A 17,445-nucleotide genomic window follows, 5' to 3' on the forward strand; every position below is an offset into this window, starting at 1 on the left:
AACGCGGCTGAAAACGCCTTGACAACGCCGAATGCCAGCTGTTTTTGAGCTGAGTGCCAGCTTTCTTTAGCTAAGTGCTTTGGTAGCTTGCCTTATTTTCCCCGTGGTGACGTATATCCGAATGAAACGGCTTTTGAGATGAAATAAGGCAGGTCTGGATTTGAATTTGTCCATCGAGGTCTGATTGGATCGTTTGAAGTTGGGTCGTGTTGCTAATTGCTAATCGCTGCGATCTTCTCCCGGTTGCACCAGCTGTGCGTAAGTTACAACGTAGCCTAGTTACGACGTAAATGGGCACTAAGTTACAACTTACGCACTACTAAATGTTTTTGCGTTGCACCATTAAACTTAGTTTAAACGTAACTATACGTTGTAACTAAATATTTACGGAAGCCTCTGTCCATGAATAGCGGTCGGAATAAGATGTCAGCCAGAGTAGATTATATCGATGAGCTCGTAATTGATCATGAAGAGCCGCAAGTTCGTCAACGAGTCTTACGAGACAGACATCATCCTTTGGATATTTATGATGATGTCGACATATATGCTCGTTTGCGCTTTAAAAGAGAGGGAATAATGCGGATAACAGACTTGATAGCGTCTGATATTCAGCACGACACAGAGAGAAACGGCGCTCTGTCCCCAAGCCTTCAAGTGTGTGTCGCCTTACGTTTTTTTGCAACGGGATCAATGCAAAATGTAATAGGCGATTGCATTCAGATTCATAAATCTACAGTTTGTAGAGTGATCCGCAGGGTGTCACTAGCCTTGTGTCGTCACATGAATAACTACGTGTGTATGCCAAGAATAAACGCACAAAATACGAACAGGCAAAAATTCCATGCCATTGCCGGTTTTCCTGACGTACTTGGCTGTATTGATGGGACACAAATCAGGATAAAAGCACCCACAGTAGATGAGAATGCGTTTGTGAATAGGAAAGGCTTCCATTCCCTAAACACCCAAGTCATCTGTGACCCGAATTTATGTTTTTTAAACTGTGTTGCGAGATGGCCAGGTTCAAAGCACGACAGTTTCATCCTAAGAAGATCAAACATCTTTGATAAATTTGATTCTGGGGAGTATCGTGGCATTCTGCTGGGTGATTCTGCCTACCCACTTAAAAAGTGGTTGATGACACCATACTTAAACCCTTCCACACAGGCAGAGGAAAATTTCAATTCTGCACATACCAAAACACGGGTAACAGTGGAAAGAAGTATAGGTGTATTAAAAAGGAGGTGGTCATGTCTTCACAGGGGTATGTGACAGAAGATTTAAATTTGTTTGATTATTTTATCAGTTTAGACTGGGTAATATTTCAGAAAAAGTACAAGTTTTGAAAACACTACAAATGTGCTTGTTAGGAATTGCAATGGAGCCAGAGAGAGCAGCAAAGGTGATAGGAGCATGCATTGTATTGCATAATTTGGCCATGCTGTGGAAAATGCCAATTGATGATCTGGGAGGTGAAGAGATTGAGGAGGTCCCACAGGAAGAGCACTGCAGACAATTTCAAGACCCAGCAGTGCAAGAGGGTGTAACTGCTAGGCGTTTCATCACACAGAATCATTTCACTTAAATTACACTATAACACACAATAGTCCTTTTTATTTATAAGTCCATACACAAATTATTTACAATAAGTAATCCTTTTTTAAACTGTATTATTTTCATAGATTATTTTAAATTAATAAAACTGTAACTTACATTCATTGAAAATATTTATTCTTTTCAAATTTATTTAATGGTTTCTGCACACACATATTCAATAGCAGTATACGTTGTATTACAAGAATAATAAATATTAAAACATAAATGTTGTGGTACAAACAAGTTATTAAATATACTAATAATGAACAGTATCTTGTAGGTCTCAGGAATTAACCATTAGCCTTAAACAATTGGCAATAAAATTATCAAAATGACTTCAACGATGTTGAAGGAGTAGCCAAGAGGCTTTAACTCCTCTTGTAATTTAATTATTTCTAGGTTTAGTTTCACATTTTCGAGTTCTAGCTTTTTTCGTTCACTTTTTATTTTTAAGATCTCCTGTTCTACTTTCGCACATTCAAGTTTGATAAGCTTACAGCGGCTATAGTTTATGTCTTCATCCTGCTCATTTGTACGTTTCCTTTTCTTTGTATTGTCGACTAGCGTTTCTTTGTCTTGTGTGCTCTCTGGACGGTCTGTACGAAGCACAGGCAGATCTCCCGCTGATGCTGGCGCAACAATGTTTTCAGCGCAAGTTTCTGTTGCGAGTTGGCTGTCGCAGGTTGGCTGACCTGATGCAACACCTGCCGATGAATAAACAAGAACTTGCTTTTGTAATTTTACAGAATTGTGTCCTAATTCACTTTGCTATAAAGTATGAATAATAATAATAATAATAATAATAATAATAATAATGCTATTATTTATATATTATTTATTATTTATAATGCTAATATTTCTATAACGTTTTTTTTCCCGTGGCTTTCATATTTGCTCATATGACTTGCACAATATGTATTTTTAGGAACCGTTTTAAGCATATAACAATAAGAAACTATGAATACTTTGAGCAATGTCGTCTGTGGCTTCAGTTCCACTTTCAACTCCAGTGATTCCGCAGACGGTGGGTGAGTTGTCGACAATTATTTCCAGGATAACGGTTGAGTATGGGCTAGGCTCAGGTCTCGGACCCCCTCCAGTGGGCACATGTTTTGTGCGAGGAAAATCCTCGATTGCTTGTGTCTTAAGATCGCTCCACTTCTTCCTTACTTCCTTTATCTCCCTCTGCTCACAGCCTTTTGCATTTATTTTGTTTGTTATGTCCTGCCAGATCTCACCTTTTTTTTCGGTTTGTGACAGACGAGTTTAATTTGCTTTCAAGGACTGTTTTGTTCTCTTTGTATCCATCAATTAAAATAAGAATTTCTTCATGACTGAAATTTTTCTTTCTGTTTCTTTTCTCTTCCATGTGTGGGATATATATATATATATATATATTCAATTAAAAGTGTAATTTGAAGTTTGATAATGTGTGCTTTAACGTCTATTTTAACGTTCAGTTTAGGCCAGAATTGAGTTTAAAATTACGCGCTGTTCAGACTATTTCCTGTTTACCTATTAGAAGGCTTGTGATTGGGTTAAGAAAAGTAGACGTCATTTTATGCGACAACGCAATACTTTACGGAGAGCTTACGACCTACTAGATACGTTCTGCCTTAAGAACAAATGGTGCAACCGAATAAAAAACAGAGTTAGTTATAAACTAGCTAGTAGTTACTAAGCCTCTAGTTTGGACTTTACGTTCCAGTTTAAGGAAGAACTTACGTGCGACTGGTGCAACCCTACCCCGGACCCCGCCCACCTGCCATACTTATGACCGGAAGTGAAGAGAGATCATTTTGGGGAGGAGATTTGCATTTTTGATTAAAGATTATGAGCACACACAAATTTTTTAAAAATAATGAAGCTCACAGATAAGTCATTTGTTAATAATACCACAATATAAAAAATATATATATAGTTTTTCATTTCAATTTCATTGCGACTTTAACTTTTGTAGGTTGTTATTCATTGGCTATATTTGTTTTGCTTTCATTATGTAGTATTTTGTAGTGTAATGTCTGTTGCTTTGAATGAGGTGTTTGTTGTTGTTCTGTTTTGTGTTATGTTATAAAATTTGTCTTTATTGGGATCCCCGAAAAATTTGATGAAACATCTCAAGGGCTTTATCCTATTTTTATTTTTATTTTTTACTAATTTAAGCAATAAAACCAAAAATATATTTACCATAAATAAAATAATTGCAACAAACAGCAGTACTGAACAAACCAATGGATTAAACAACATTCTGAAAAGCTACATGAGTACTTTTTATCTTCTTGGCATCCTGGATGACCTTAATCAAATATTCCTTATGGTTGTCCAACACAGATACAGTCATTCACATTGGGTGCGTTCCTACACCATTTTTAACATTGGTTTATAAACACATTTTTGATGAAATGTTTTATTCAGCTCAGATTTTAAGACACTGTATTAAGTTTAAGAAAAAAAGGTCTTGACGTTTGCTCTAGTCTGTTCTGTTCTCAATGTTTTTGAATGCTTCAATGCGAAGCCCCTGGGACTTTTACTTTGCACTGTACTGCATACTGGATAATATTATCTGATATGGGAACAGATTGTATCTGGATGTGCCCGGTTCAGGACATAGGGGCAAAATCCCTCCTGGCACAACTTGTTGGGGACGTGGCCAGTTGACTGGAGGCTAAAAATCCATTCTAATTCAGCCAAATATTTTTCCAGGCTTGTGAGCAGAGAGGCATTAAAAGCATTCACACCCCGGCATTTGAGACTGTACAATAAATCGTTTTTGTTTCATTGAGCCAAAAGGGAAGAGGGCAACAAAAACATTTGACCTCATAACCAAAGAAGGATCAATGGGTGGCTGGGTTGGTAGCTGACACAAGGGTTATGGTTGAGCCATAAATACAGGGGCACCAGCAGAACCGCAGCAGATCCACTGTGAACTTCAACTGCTACATTTTGATACAATGGATGTTACTATCCAGCATCCCTGGTACCGTCGGCCCTGGCTCCCCGGCTTTTACCCTTATAGAATGTTTGACCTATTTTTTGGAGAGCACCTACACGACAGTGATCCTCTAGCACCCTTGTACTCCATGTTTAACTCTGGTCCTTTTTTCTGGCGTTTTCCAAGTTTTGGGGACAGTGGGATGTCAGAGGTGAGTTAAACTCCTGAGATCTATACAATATTTCGTCAGCAACCTTATACAGACTGTGTGGATTAAGTGTTTGTAAAATTTCGTATTCAGGTGAGAATGGATAGAGATCGCTTTGTAATCAACCTGGACATGAAGCATTTCTCTCCAGAGGAGATGACAGTGAAGGTTAATGTTGACTGTATTGAGATTCGTGGGAAACATGATGAGCATCAGGTAAGAAACTTCATCTGCTTACCTTACTCACTTTTTTAATTGGTTCTTCTGTTATTATTCGATGTGTATAGTTTCTAATTTAGATAATGTATTATGAAGGAAAAAGTTACAGTATGAACCAGTCTATGAATACCCAGCTATAGTTTTTTTTTTTTTTTTACATAAAATCATACTACATAATGTAAAGAACCACAGCCCTGATAAAAAGACAGATCTTACTGGTCTTATAATGTGTTATGTAAAGTTTCTGACTGTCACTCTTTATCAGGATGAGCATGTATACGTGACACGGGAGTTTTACAAGAAGTATAAGATCCCTGCAGATATAGATCAGGGGACCTTCACCTCCTCTCTGTCCTCTGATGGCGTTCTGACCGTCTGTGCTCGTCGACACCAGCTGGATATCCCTGAGCGCAACATTCCCATCAGTTGTGGAGAGAAGCCACAAGTTTAAAAGTAAACCTCTGCCTCTTATCTCCAAACAACACCTGGCAACTTCCTCACCACTGAAAAAATCTTCCAATATAACGGGCATAAAATGATATGGTTTATTGTAACACAGATAAACATGACTGTCCATGTTAAAGTGAACAATACAATATCAAGCAAAAACAGTGCTTTAGGTCTCTAAATGAGCTTGGTTTGGTTTGTTATATTTATAACCTACAGTGCACAGTTATATGTAATTATGTGGTTTGACTTGCATGACTAGATGGCTGTCATCTTGGCTTAAGGAGGAATCTTTTGTTTACATTTAGAAGTTAAAATGGGATTTTGTGCAGGGCTTACCTTTGTATTTGAAGTTATTAATAAATTCCCAGTATGTTACTGTATATATACAATAAAACATGGCTTGGTTAAGTTGGATTATGTTGTGCATATTAATGTAAAGTATGCAATAAAGTAGACACCACTTTTTTTGGATACTGGGGCCAAAACCAATGAACAATAGTCAGTTGTATCTGTTTGGCTTTACTGGACATTAATAAAGAGCTTTATCAAACCTATAATTGAAAAACCAAGCAAAGCTGTTTAGTAAACTATTCTTTGAGACAATAAAACAAATGGTCTAGTCACAAGATGCCTGGGTGTAATTTGGAAAAGCATATTTTTGGCAGTGCTTTGGACTGCAGACGGTGGGGTTTAGTGATTGACTTGCTTTTTCCCCCTGTCATTCCCAATTTGCTTTATTGTATTACATTTAAAGAGACACATTATAGCTTACTGTAAATTGACGGTAGCAGAGTTAGAATGGGGCTTGTTAAAATATCTAAAAATAAATTGTTATTTTTGCTTGTTCACTAGTTACTGATGTGAACCCTGCTTCTAAAATTGTTTTCTCCTAGCAGACTATTTCATTTTATGCATTTGACAATTTTATCCAAAGCAACTTACAGTACGATATACAACATTTTCAAGAAACATCAATCTGTTTGATTTATAAATGCTTGTTTTTTTGTATTCCTGTCTTAACGTGATAATTACCAGTTAGCCTACTACCAACCCCACCCCCACCCCCCAAAAAACAAAAACAAAATGCACACAGACTTTTATGGCTTTGGTAATAACATTTCATAGACATATTGGTCCTAACAGCAGGCTATGATGGTTATGGTAGCCTAATTACAAAACTCCACCCCTTAATCTTTATAGCCTATTTGAGCCTTTCAAATGATGAGATCCTCAAGTTAGTAAACATTCCCTTTTTGGGCCCTACAGTGCATATAGCTACATCACGCATTTTTATCATTTTCTGTACCTATAACATAGGTTTCATTTTCATTTGTATGAAATTCGTATGCCATTTTCGCATTAGAAGATATCTAGATGTGTATTCGAGATCATGCTGCGCAGATCGTTCGCACTATGACATCAAAGTACCGCGAGAGCGACTCGAATTCTGTTATATCTACTTGCTCTCGCGGTAATTTGATGTCATTCGTCAATTATTTGTCAAATTCAAAGTGAAGTTGCTGATTTTGGCCGCTAGACGTCGCCGTCAGCATCAGCGCTCATCCTCAACTGACACACAGCAACTTTTCCGGTTGGACTCAGTGGAGACGTGGCTGTGTTTCCTTCCTTATTACGAGTCAAGCTGTCTGCAGCTGTTTAACAGATACGTCTTTACTTAGATATCTTCAGTTTTAAAACAACTCGACAGTGTCCGGCACTGAGGCCGTAGAGGGATCGTCGTGTAAAAGGGAGCAGAAATGGTACGACTGTTTATTTTGTGTGTTTAGCAAGAGTCAGCTAGCAGCTAGCGCTATAGTTCATCACTTAACTGGGGTTAACCCCATTGCAATCCTGCTATATTTTGCAAAAACGCCTAAAAAAAACATACCCAAAGTAAATTGCATACTGTTCTTGAAGTATTTGGAGTATATGCATGATTTTGATGTCTTTTGAAAGGTAAGACTCTGAAGTTTGTTCCTATACAGTCAGATTCACTTTAAGTCTTACTGTTATAAAGTAATAGAATTTTAAACACACTGAAAGAGGGGAAAAAAATATTCCGCCTACTTTTTTTTTGTAAACAGTTGCCTGCAGATGACTAATAATGGGGAGCTTTTAGCTGGAAAACACATTCAGATCATAGCATGAAGCCTTACAAAGCTTTACCAAGCAAATTTGATTACAATATCTTAGAAAATGTGTCTTTTTCACATGTTTATCCAAGTTTATGTCTAGGCGGCCTTTTATAAAGGGCACTTGGAGACACCAAATGGCCCTTTGTAACCATTGACATAAAATGCTGTTTTTCTTGAATGCTTCAATGTACAATCATATTTTTGGGCTCTAATGAAAGGTTACACTTAGAGCTACTCTATTTCATGTCCAAATTTACTGTCAATAATTGCTGACACATAGTAAATGAAGCATAAACACTTTATAGTGTTGAAAAAACTAAATTCTTGAAACTATACTTGTAAAAATAAAGATACAAAACAAGTTCTATAGTAATAAAATACTTTTAATATTAGAAAAAACACAATCTAAATATATCAATGTATATAAAAAACTATTTAGAAATTTTACAATAATATTACAGGTTATTGGCAACATGCCACTCGTTATTACACTCACGGCTTTTCAAAAAGCACAAAGGCACATCACATGAAGAACATTTTACAGTTGTCTTTGCATGGCAGTGCCTGCACCTTAGACGACCTGTGGTGCTGTCTCCACTAATATGCCAAGGCTTGTGATGTGCTCTGTGTGAAGTGGGCGATGGAGCGGGCATGTCAGCAGCCGCTACCAGCAACTCACTAGTGTCTCACTAAATGCCTTCTGGTGCATTGGCACCTCCCCTTTACCTTTAGGTATATGCTTGTAAATCAGGAAGGCATTCACAATGGCAATGTCTAAGAAATGATAAAAAAGGCCTTTACCACTTCTGGGTTTTGTGGATCACTTTATAATAGCTGATTAGGGCATTGGAAAGGTCCACACCACCCATGCACCTGTATGGACAGATAAGACAACATTGAGGCACATATTTTTTTCATTTATAATCTATATTCTACTATTTTACTTGCATATGCTACTATTTTACTTGCATAAAGTAACGCAGAATCACACACAGACACACACGCAAATACGGGCACAAATACCTGTGCATGGGCGCATACAAACACACTCGTGCATGAGATCACAAAACACGCACAATATATCACAACACGCAGCAAAACATAGCTCTATTTTACTTGCATAAAGTAACGCAAAAGCACACACAGACACACACGCAAATACGGGCACAAATACCTGTGCATGGGCGCATACAAACACACTCGTGCATGAGATCACAAAACACGCACAAATATATCACAACACGCACCCAAACAAAGCTATATTTTACTTGCATAAAGTAACGCAAAAGCACACACAGACACACACGCAAATACGGGCACAAATACCTGTGCATGGGCGCATACAAACACACTCGTGCATGAGATCACAAAACACGCACCCAAACAAAGCTCTATTTTACTTGCATAAAGTAACGCAAAAGCACACACAGACACACACGCAAATACGGGCACAAATACCTGTGCATGAGCGCAAACAAACACACTCGTGCATGAGATCCCCAAACACGCACCCAAACACAAACCTCAGTACCAACAGTAAAATATGTTTTATAATACAATAAAACACTTACTTGTCGAGAGTGAAGTCTCCCCCATCCAAAATATCTCTTCCTGCTACCGAGTCGACGGCGGAAACGCTCTCTTCGTCTGAAACGTCTTCCTCCAACAAATCACTTTCACGCCTGGTACACTGCTCGACAACTTCTTCAAGTGAAAAGTTTCTTTTACTTGCTCTTTTCGACATTGTAAAACTTTTTAGACGCTCAATGCTTTCCTAGCACAGCATTAGCAGCATTAGCGCACGGCCCCGAGTCACCACTGGGATTTACGCACAGCGCGCAACCCAACGAATGATTGTTTGTGCACGGCCAATCGGGTTACAGGTTGAATCTTTCTAGTCAAGCGGCATGTCATTCTTTTCAGAATCTTATTGGCTATCAGATACGCCTGTCATTTGCAAACTCTGACGCGACAGGATCGATCTATTGTCAATCAAATAGAGGACGGTCCCATCCTCGCTCAAGGGCGTTCCTTGTGTATTTCTCCCTGTTGTCACCTATGAGAAGCACCTATTCGCTCAAGTGAGGTGTCAATCAAAAGGGCAGAGTTCAGCGGCCATTTTGACATCAACACATCTGCAATGTTTACAAGTGAAGAGACGCTACACGACGGAATGCGTCGGAGATTTGGTGGCTTTGTTGGCTATTTATAAATGATACTACTATGTTCCTTGGATGTTTATTGACTTATACATGTGCTGTGGACTAAATATTTCACTGAATTGGATTTACTGGACCCTTCAGAGTGTAACTACACCGTTTTTGTTGGAATTTTATGGATCTTTGGACTACAAGAAGGCGTCATAGGTCAGTTTTTTCATTTTCATACACATTTTGTAGCTGGTTTTTTGGTTGTTGGTTGTTTGACAAACACTCTGATTGCACTGACTGTGTTGACTGGATCTTAATATGGTTTACATCGTTCGAATCACAAGAATCTCAGCTTTTTAATGATATATGATATGTTTAGGTTTGTCTTTTTTAAGTTGTTGTATTTCCCAATGTTATCAACCAAAACACATGCAGTGTGCCGCCGGCGGTACAGCGGATTCGGATCAGGTTAAACTTTCTAAAGTCTTTCCATATCCATTGTCACTTTGATTAACTGTCTTTTTCATCGTCGTTGTTTTTAATTAATTACAAAACACCGTGGCTAGATTTTGACAAATGACACTGCTATACTGCTAAATGTTAGCAAGCTAATGAAAATGTCAGTAGGATTAATTACAGTTAACGTTACAGTAATTAATAAAATTAATAATTGTCAGTTCCAGTATAACAAACTGTGATATACCAACTATTAACCACCATGGCCCTTTTAGTTTAAATATGAATGGTTTATAAAAATAGTAACTTGAAGCTAAGTAGTAACATTTTGTTAGACAACTGTTGACGTATGCATAACTTACTAAGCAAATAACGAAAATAATAGAAATATGCATATGCATTGGAAAGCTGCATCTACTTTATCTACTTTTACATATACTAACTTATTAATATAATATTTACAAATATAAAAATAATAACAAATATAAATATAATTGGAAAATGTAAATAAAAAATTAATAGAAAAAGTCTGGTTCTAGGCTTGGATCCTAAGATTCTTTTATTAATATCCTAATTAGTTTAATCATTATTTTTGCATTACACAAATGAGAATAAGCTTAAATTTGTGATGTCTTTATTCATATAAATGACATCTTTGCAGGTGCTCTTGGCAGCGGCGGTGTGCACTAAGGCTGGTAAAGCCGTAGTGTCACGACAGTTTGTAGAGATGACTCGAACCCGTGTTGAGGGCCTGCTGGCTGCCTTTCCCAAACTCATGAACATTGGGAAACAGCACACTTTTGTGGAAACCGAAAGTGTGCGCTACGTTTACCAGCCCTTAGAAAAACTTTATATGGTTCTCATAACTACTAAAAACAGCAACATTCTGGAGGATTTGGAGACTCTAAGGCTTTTTTCCCGAGTGGTAAAGCTTCATTTTTTTTAAGTTTATAACTTTTTCGCTTCTTGGCTGTATCTTGAATACGTAATTGGTCTGTCTGGTTTTAGATCCCTGAATATTGCCGTGTGCTGGAGGAGTCGGAAGTCTCAGAGCACTGTTTTGATCTCATATTTGCATTTGATGAAATCGTAGCCCTTGGCTACAGGGAGAACGTTAATCTGGCACAGATTCGCACTTTTACGGAGATGGACTCGCACGAGGAGAGGGTTTTCCGGGCGGTTAGAGAGGTGAGAGTTTTTCAAAACATCCAATGCAATATTGCTCCTATAAGTGTCGTAGAATGTAAAATTGTACATGGTAATGACATATCATGACCCTCAAGCATGATTGATACACCTTGTGTATGCAAAAGACCATGAAAAACAATATACGCCCCAAAAGTAAATTGCACATTAATTACAATGTTGAACAATGCTAAAAAAAAATTGTCCATACTGAAAAAAACGCACAAACTTATCACTCAGAAATGTTCATTAAAAACCTCCAAACAATTGATTTTTCCTCAAAATCTGTATCTTCGTCTGATACTGGCTCAAACATAAGATCTGTTTACACACACACACACACACACACACACAGAGCTACTGAAATGCTGCTCTGAGAAACAGCCAACCAGAGCAGAGCTCAACATTATTATTCATGACACTTTCAAATAAGGTAATAATAGAGCATTTCAGGTTGTATATGGACATGTAAAACGATCTCTGGATAATTTTTGCACTTAATAAAGCCACATACCTTCTATGTAGGTATCAGAGAACAATGTAACATATCGTATCAATGAATTCTTTGGCACCTTTAAAGTTTGAATCAAAGAAGCTTTGGTTCTTACGGATTTCTTTTTTTCATCCACTTCTAAAGACCAAAGAAGGAGAAGCTCGGGCTGAGATGAAACGGAGGGCCAAAGAGCTGCAGCGAGCAAGACAAGATGCTGAACGAATGGGGAAAAAATCTCCGGGCTTTGGAGGTTTTGGAAATTCAAGCATGAGCAGTGGCACGTCTGCTTCCATCATCACAGACATGATAGAACCGGAAAAACCAAAAGTGGCTCCTGCTCCAGTCAGGTAGGAGCTTAAACTTAAACCATGTAAGCCACAGCAGAACATCTGAGCTTACATGAGCTGAAGTTAAATCAGTTATGTTTTTCCTGTAGGCCGAGTGGTTCGAATAAAGCTCTGAAGCTGGGTGTCAAAGGAAAAGAAGTGGATTACTTTGTAGACAAACTGAAATCAGAAGGAGAAAATATTCTCACATCCAGTGCAGGAAGGAAAGCATCAGATGTATCTAAAGTCCTTCAGCCTCCAGTGAACACCGAGAGGTATCGCTTATTGTTTTTAAATCATCTATCATGTGATGTCTTGCTCCCTGTTACATTACCCGGTGTACTTGCATTTCTCAAATCATGCTAAAAAATTAAGTTTAGGGGAGCTTAAGATATTTATTGTCCCTGCTGGAAAGCTATCAGATTGTAATATCATAGGTATAAAGGTACATTCTAGGGGTGTCACGATTCTCCAAAATCCTCGATTCGATTACAATTTCGATTCTGATGTCTCGATTCGATTCTCGTTTTATGAATGATTTTTTTTTTACAAGTTTTGGACACATAAAAACGGAAATCCGCCTGACATCCGAGCGGAACGGATTGAAACCGATCGACTTTTTAGCGATGGTTAATTTTTTTTTTATATCAAAATTTATTTCCTAAGGAAATAGAAATATGAAATATGTTTTACCTTAGCCCATGTCTATAAATAATGATGATTTGTCTGTGCTCATTGGCATATAAGTGTACATCTGAGGGTAGAGGAGAAGATATCACTCACCTGTGGACGGGATGGTGGACTGCAGACCATGGAAGTTCTGGGCATTATGACTCTGAAAGTCACAGATGAGAAAAACGGACGCATTTCTATACTGATCAACAACAATGATAAAAAGGGAGCCCAGCTACAGGTGTGTGCGAAATGCCTATTGTATTTAAAATTAGTTTGTTTTATCCAATAGCTGCTAGCCGTAAGTTATTAGTAGCTTTAAGATGTATTCTGTTCCCCACACAATGTAATTGCTTTCATAAATGCCACTCTACATTTGAATTACATTTACATGTGTGCATTTTGCAGGCACTTTTATCCAAAGAAACTTGCATTCAGGTTATGCATTTTATCAATATGTGCGTTCCTGGGATCAAACCTATGACCTTTCCTAACTCAATGCGCTACCAGTTAAGCTACAGGATCTAATATTGATTAATTTTATTGTCATGCAGACTCACCCACATGTTGATAAGAAGCTGTTTACGACAGAGTCTTTGATTGGGCTTAAAAACCAGGATAAGTCCTTTCCTCTCAACACCGATTTGGGAGTTATCAAGTGGAGGTTACAAACCACAGAGGAGTCTCTGATCCCTTTAACAAGTACGTTTTCAAGGTTTTATTCAGCTTATATTCCACATATCTGTGGATTTTAACACTGGACTTCAAATGTTTACTGTCATTAGGGTAAATTCTTTGAAACAGAGATGTATACACCATTCGAAAGCTAAATAAATAAGCTTTGCATTAATGTATGGTTTTTAGAATAGGACAATTTGGCAGAGACCAGCGATTTATAATTCTGGAATCTGAGGGTGCAAAAAAATAAAAATATTGAGAAGATCAAAGTTCAAAGTTTTGTTTGGTTTGGTAAGGTTTGTTTTAGCGCTCTCTACTGGTTTACCACTGTAATAACATAGTGTGCTGAATGGGGAAACTGTAAATTTTACATAACAAGCTAAATTGAATGGGAAATTCCTAAGAGTGGGTAGCAACCATTAGTTTGTAGGTGAGTTTATGGCTAATTGTGTTCGCTCTTTTGCTGCATCCTCTTACAATTTTTTTTTGAAATAGTTAGAAAATAGTAAAATTTACAAAATCTCTTCATGGAACATGATATTTACATAATATACTAATGATATTTGGCATAAAAGAAGAATAGACACAATGTATTTGTGTCTATTTCTTCAAATAAACCAATGCAACTTGACTGACTGATTTTGTGGTCCAGATTCACATATCATTAACAGAAGATAATGTCTGTTGCTTCCCCAGTTAACTGCTGGCCTTCAGAAAATGGAAGTTCCTGTGATGTCAACATTGAGTATGAACTGCAGGACGAGGGCCTTGAACTCAACGATGTCGTTGTTGCTATTCCAGTGCCGTATGTGCAAATCATTCCACACCAATAGTTTATTTTAGTTTACCTTTCATAAAAACAGATTAATTGATCTTGTGAAAATGCAGGTCAGGAGTGGGTGCTCCTGTGGTCGGTGATCTGGATGGTCAGTATAACCACGACAGCCGGAAAAACATGCTGGAGTGGTCTCTTCCCGTTATTGATGAGAAGAACAAGACTGGAAGCCTGGAGTTCAGTATAGCAGGCAGACCCAACGACTTCTTCCCAATCAATGTTTCATTTGTCTCCAAGCGAAACTTTTGTGACATTCAGGTAAGTGATTCCAGCTAAAGTTTGTTTTGTGATTTACTGTTGTCTACATAAAAATGTCTATGACCATGACAATCACGCTTCAGTAAATGGTCATTGTGGGAATTTTTTTTTTTTAAATCTATATTTCTTCTGTGTCTGCAGGTGGCCAAGGTTACACACGTAGAAGGAGGCCATCCAGTCAAGTTCTCTACTGAGACATCGTTTGTTGTGGACAAATATGAGATCCTGTAAATGTTTACAGAAGGAAGAAACTTGTTTAAACCAGCCAGCGTAATGATTCAGAGACCAAGCTGTACATTAACAGAGCTCTCAAAACATCTTCTGAAATGTGATGCAGTGTTTCTGTATTAATGTTTGACTGGGAAAGGTAAATAATCTGTTTATATCAACTGGATATTCAGCTGTTCAATACTATGTGAACCTATCGGGAAAGACGAAGGAGATTAGAATACAGCCTTGCACCTGTAGACATCAAGGTAAGATCGGATTTGCATACCACAGCAGGTGTACGATGAGTCCAGGCGTGTTTAAAGCCGCCTCTACCGATCAAAATAAGAGCTCAATACTTGTACACATATTGTTGCATGATTAAACTTTATATTTATAGTTTTGTGACCCGGTTGACATGTTTATTTTCAGACTTTATGGTGGCTCACTGGTCATTTGGTTTTGGATACAAAATTTTTGCAGCACCAAATGAATATGTAGATGATTATTAAATCAGCCGTGTTTGTGCAATGCTTTACCCAGAAACTGACACTGTGTTAAACCTGCAGTGCAAATTCATAATTCATAACTGAATATTTTACGTTGCCATCTCTGCTGTTTAGCTGATTATTGTTATTATTATTAATATATCATTCTATATATCAACAAGCAGAAGCAGCGCTATTTGCCTTGTAGTGTTTTGCCTTTTGTTATTTATGTATTCATTCGTTATATAAATATAAACAGATTGTTTCTCTGTTTTTGTAAGTAATGTTACAAATAATGTTTAAACATTTTATTGCTGTATATTTTCTTTTCCTCACCTGCATTATTTGGAAAAATAGACAAATATATTCTCTCTGGCTTCCTGGATGTTATTAAGAACAGATTTATTTTTATGTTGTATTTTCATAAAGTCAAATACATTTATATGTGCACACTCACATTATATTAACTATGACGGAATGTTAAAGGGAAGCGTACAACATTACATTTTGCTGTAAAAAAAAAAAAACTTACAAAGACCTTTAATCAATGAAATACATTTAAATAAAACAATTATTTCATCAGCTGTGCTGCCTAGGAATTGGAATAGGTGTGTGTAGATTTGCACAGCTGTTTATAAGTGCTTACAGCTAAGGCAAGAATCACTGCTGTGTTATTGCTCATACTTTGGGTTAGGGTTTGTTTAAATCCTTAAAGAGGCTGTTTACTTTTTTATAGGTTGGTCTCCATCCAAACATGATGCGAATCTTTACAAAAAAAAAAAAAAAATACACAGAAATGCGAATTAGTTGCGTTTCCATCAAGTTGCTTGACCAAATGATGGTGATATTATTGGGTAACCTAGTAACGAACAGTAAACAAAACAATATACGCGTGGAAAATGGAGACAGGGCTGCATGTAGTCACAATGGAGCAATTTATTAATGTATTTGCCGTGCAGCTTGTAATTGCCAAGCTGAATGCTTTGCATAGAAGAAGGAATGCAGACTTTTTATGAAGGCACAGCAACAAGGACATTGCGACGACGTCGAGCCCCATATATGGTAAAGACAACTCCAGCGGAAACAGCTAAACGGACAGTCCCGGTACGTCAGAATTAATTCGGCAAATGCGTTTCCATCTCACATTTTTCGCATTAACTCTTTTTCGCATAAATCAAAACCCACCCCAAGCGAGCGTAAAAAGTTTTTTTTTTACGCATTAAGGGATTTTTAATAGAAATTTGGCGTTTGTACTCGTTTTTGATGCGATATTTCAAAATCCGCATAAAATCATGGTGATGTTTTTAAGTGGTTTAAATAGTTAGTGGTAAATTCACCCCAAAATATTTTTTTGTCATCAGTAGGATACTTCCAAAATGCTACAAACCTGTATTATTTATTTTTTGAAGAACACAAAGATATTTTCAGCAATGTCTGTAGCCACTGTTTTTTTTTTTGTTTGTTTTTTTGACTACTATAGTATTTTTTTCCTACTAGTTTCCATTGATGTGAATCTTTTCAAAATTCCCACAAAAAAAGAAAAACTAAGAAATGCGAATTAGGTGCGTTTCCATCAAGTTTTTTGAGCGAATGACGGTGATATTATATTGGGTAACCTAACCAACGGTAAACAAAACAATGTTTTAAATAGATTCCTTATTAAATAGAATAAGGAATGCAGACTTTTTATGAAGGCACTAGCAGCAAGGACATTGCGACGACGTCGAGTCCTATATGGGAAAGACAACTCCAGCGGTTTAATGTCAGAATTAATTCGGCAAATGCGTTTCCATTTTTCGCATTTACTCTTTTTCTCATAAATTCACCTTAAACGAGCGTAAAAACTGTTTTGCGAATCAATGGGTTTAAAATCAAAATTTGGCATTTTACTTGTTTTTGATGTGACACGTTAAAATCCGCATAAAATCATGCAGATGGAAACATGTTTTCATATTTAAAGAATTTAAATGGTTTAAATAGTCAGTGGTAAATTCTCCAAAATAAAATGTTGTCATCAGTACTCACTAGGTTCCATCCTCGTTTCCATCAATTTGTTTGAGCGAATGACGGTGATATTGGGTAACCTAGTAACCAACGGTAAACAAAACAATGTAACATTACGTGTGGAAAATGGAGACAAGGCTCCATGAAGTCACAATG

The 17,445-nt window shown here is 37.2% G+C and overlaps 2 protein-coding genes across 2 annotated transcripts; both read left to right on the top strand.

Moving 5' to 3' along the window:
• The first annotated feature begins 3,834 nt into the window (after positions 1-3,834).
• On the top strand, positions 3,835-5,720 carry cryaba (crystallin, alpha B, a). The gene is made up of 3 exons (XM_065280154.2): positions 3,835-4,736; positions 4,827-4,949; positions 5,218-5,720. Exons 1-3 carry the CDS (start codon positions 4,545-4,547, stop codon positions 5,401-5,403), a joined length of 501 nt encoding a protein of 166 aa, XP_065136226.1. The 5' UTR covers positions 3,835-4,544; the 3' UTR covers positions 5,404-5,720.
• A 1,247-nt stretch (positions 5,721-6,967) lies between these two features.
• arcn1b (archain 1b) lies at positions 6,968-15,656 on the top strand. Its single transcript, XM_065281384.2, has 10 exons — positions 6,968-7,162; positions 10,805-11,068; positions 11,152-11,331; positions 11,966-12,168; positions 12,258-12,422; positions 12,895-13,060; positions 13,374-13,521; positions 14,194-14,302; positions 14,386-14,590; positions 14,732-15,656. The coding sequence occupies exons 1-10, from the start codon at positions 7,160-7,162 to the stop codon at positions 14,819-14,821; spliced, it is 1,533 nt and encodes a 510-aa protein (XP_065137456.1). The 5' UTR covers positions 6,968-7,159; the 3' UTR covers positions 14,822-15,656.
• The last annotated feature ends 1,789 nt before the right edge of the window (positions 15,657-17,445 follow it).

The sequence above is a fragment of the Paramisgurnus dabryanus genome, chromosome 8, assembly GCF_030506205.2.
Source record: "Paramisgurnus dabryanus chromosome 8, PD_genome_1.1, whole genome shotgun sequence".
Classification (NCBI taxonomy): domain Eukaryota; kingdom Metazoa; phylum Chordata; class Actinopteri; order Cypriniformes; family Cobitidae; genus Paramisgurnus; species Paramisgurnus dabryanus.

Bases quoted from the DNA above. Each gene is read 5' to 3' on its own strand.
- cryaba (XM_065280154.2), top strand. From the start codon at position 4,545: ATGGATGTTACTATCCAGCATCCCTGGTACCGTCGGCCCTGGCTCCCC. The intron at 4,737-4,826 runs GTGAGTTAAACT...TTTCGTATTCAG, and splicing joins GGGACAGTGGGATGTCAGAG to GTGAGAATGGATAGAGATCG. The intron at 4,950-5,217 runs GTAAGAAACTTC...ACTCTTTATCAG, and splicing joins GGAAACATGATGAGCATCAG to GATGAGCATGTATACGTGAC.
- arcn1b (XM_065281384.2), top strand. The intron at 11,069-11,151 runs GTAAAGCTTCAT...GTCTGGTTTTAG, and splicing joins TAAGGCTTTTTTCCCGAGTG to ATCCCTGAATATTGCCGTGT. The intron at 13,061-13,373 runs GTGTGTGCGAAA...ATTGTCATGCAG, and splicing joins AAAAGGGAGCCCAGCTACAG to ACTCACCCACATGTTGATAA.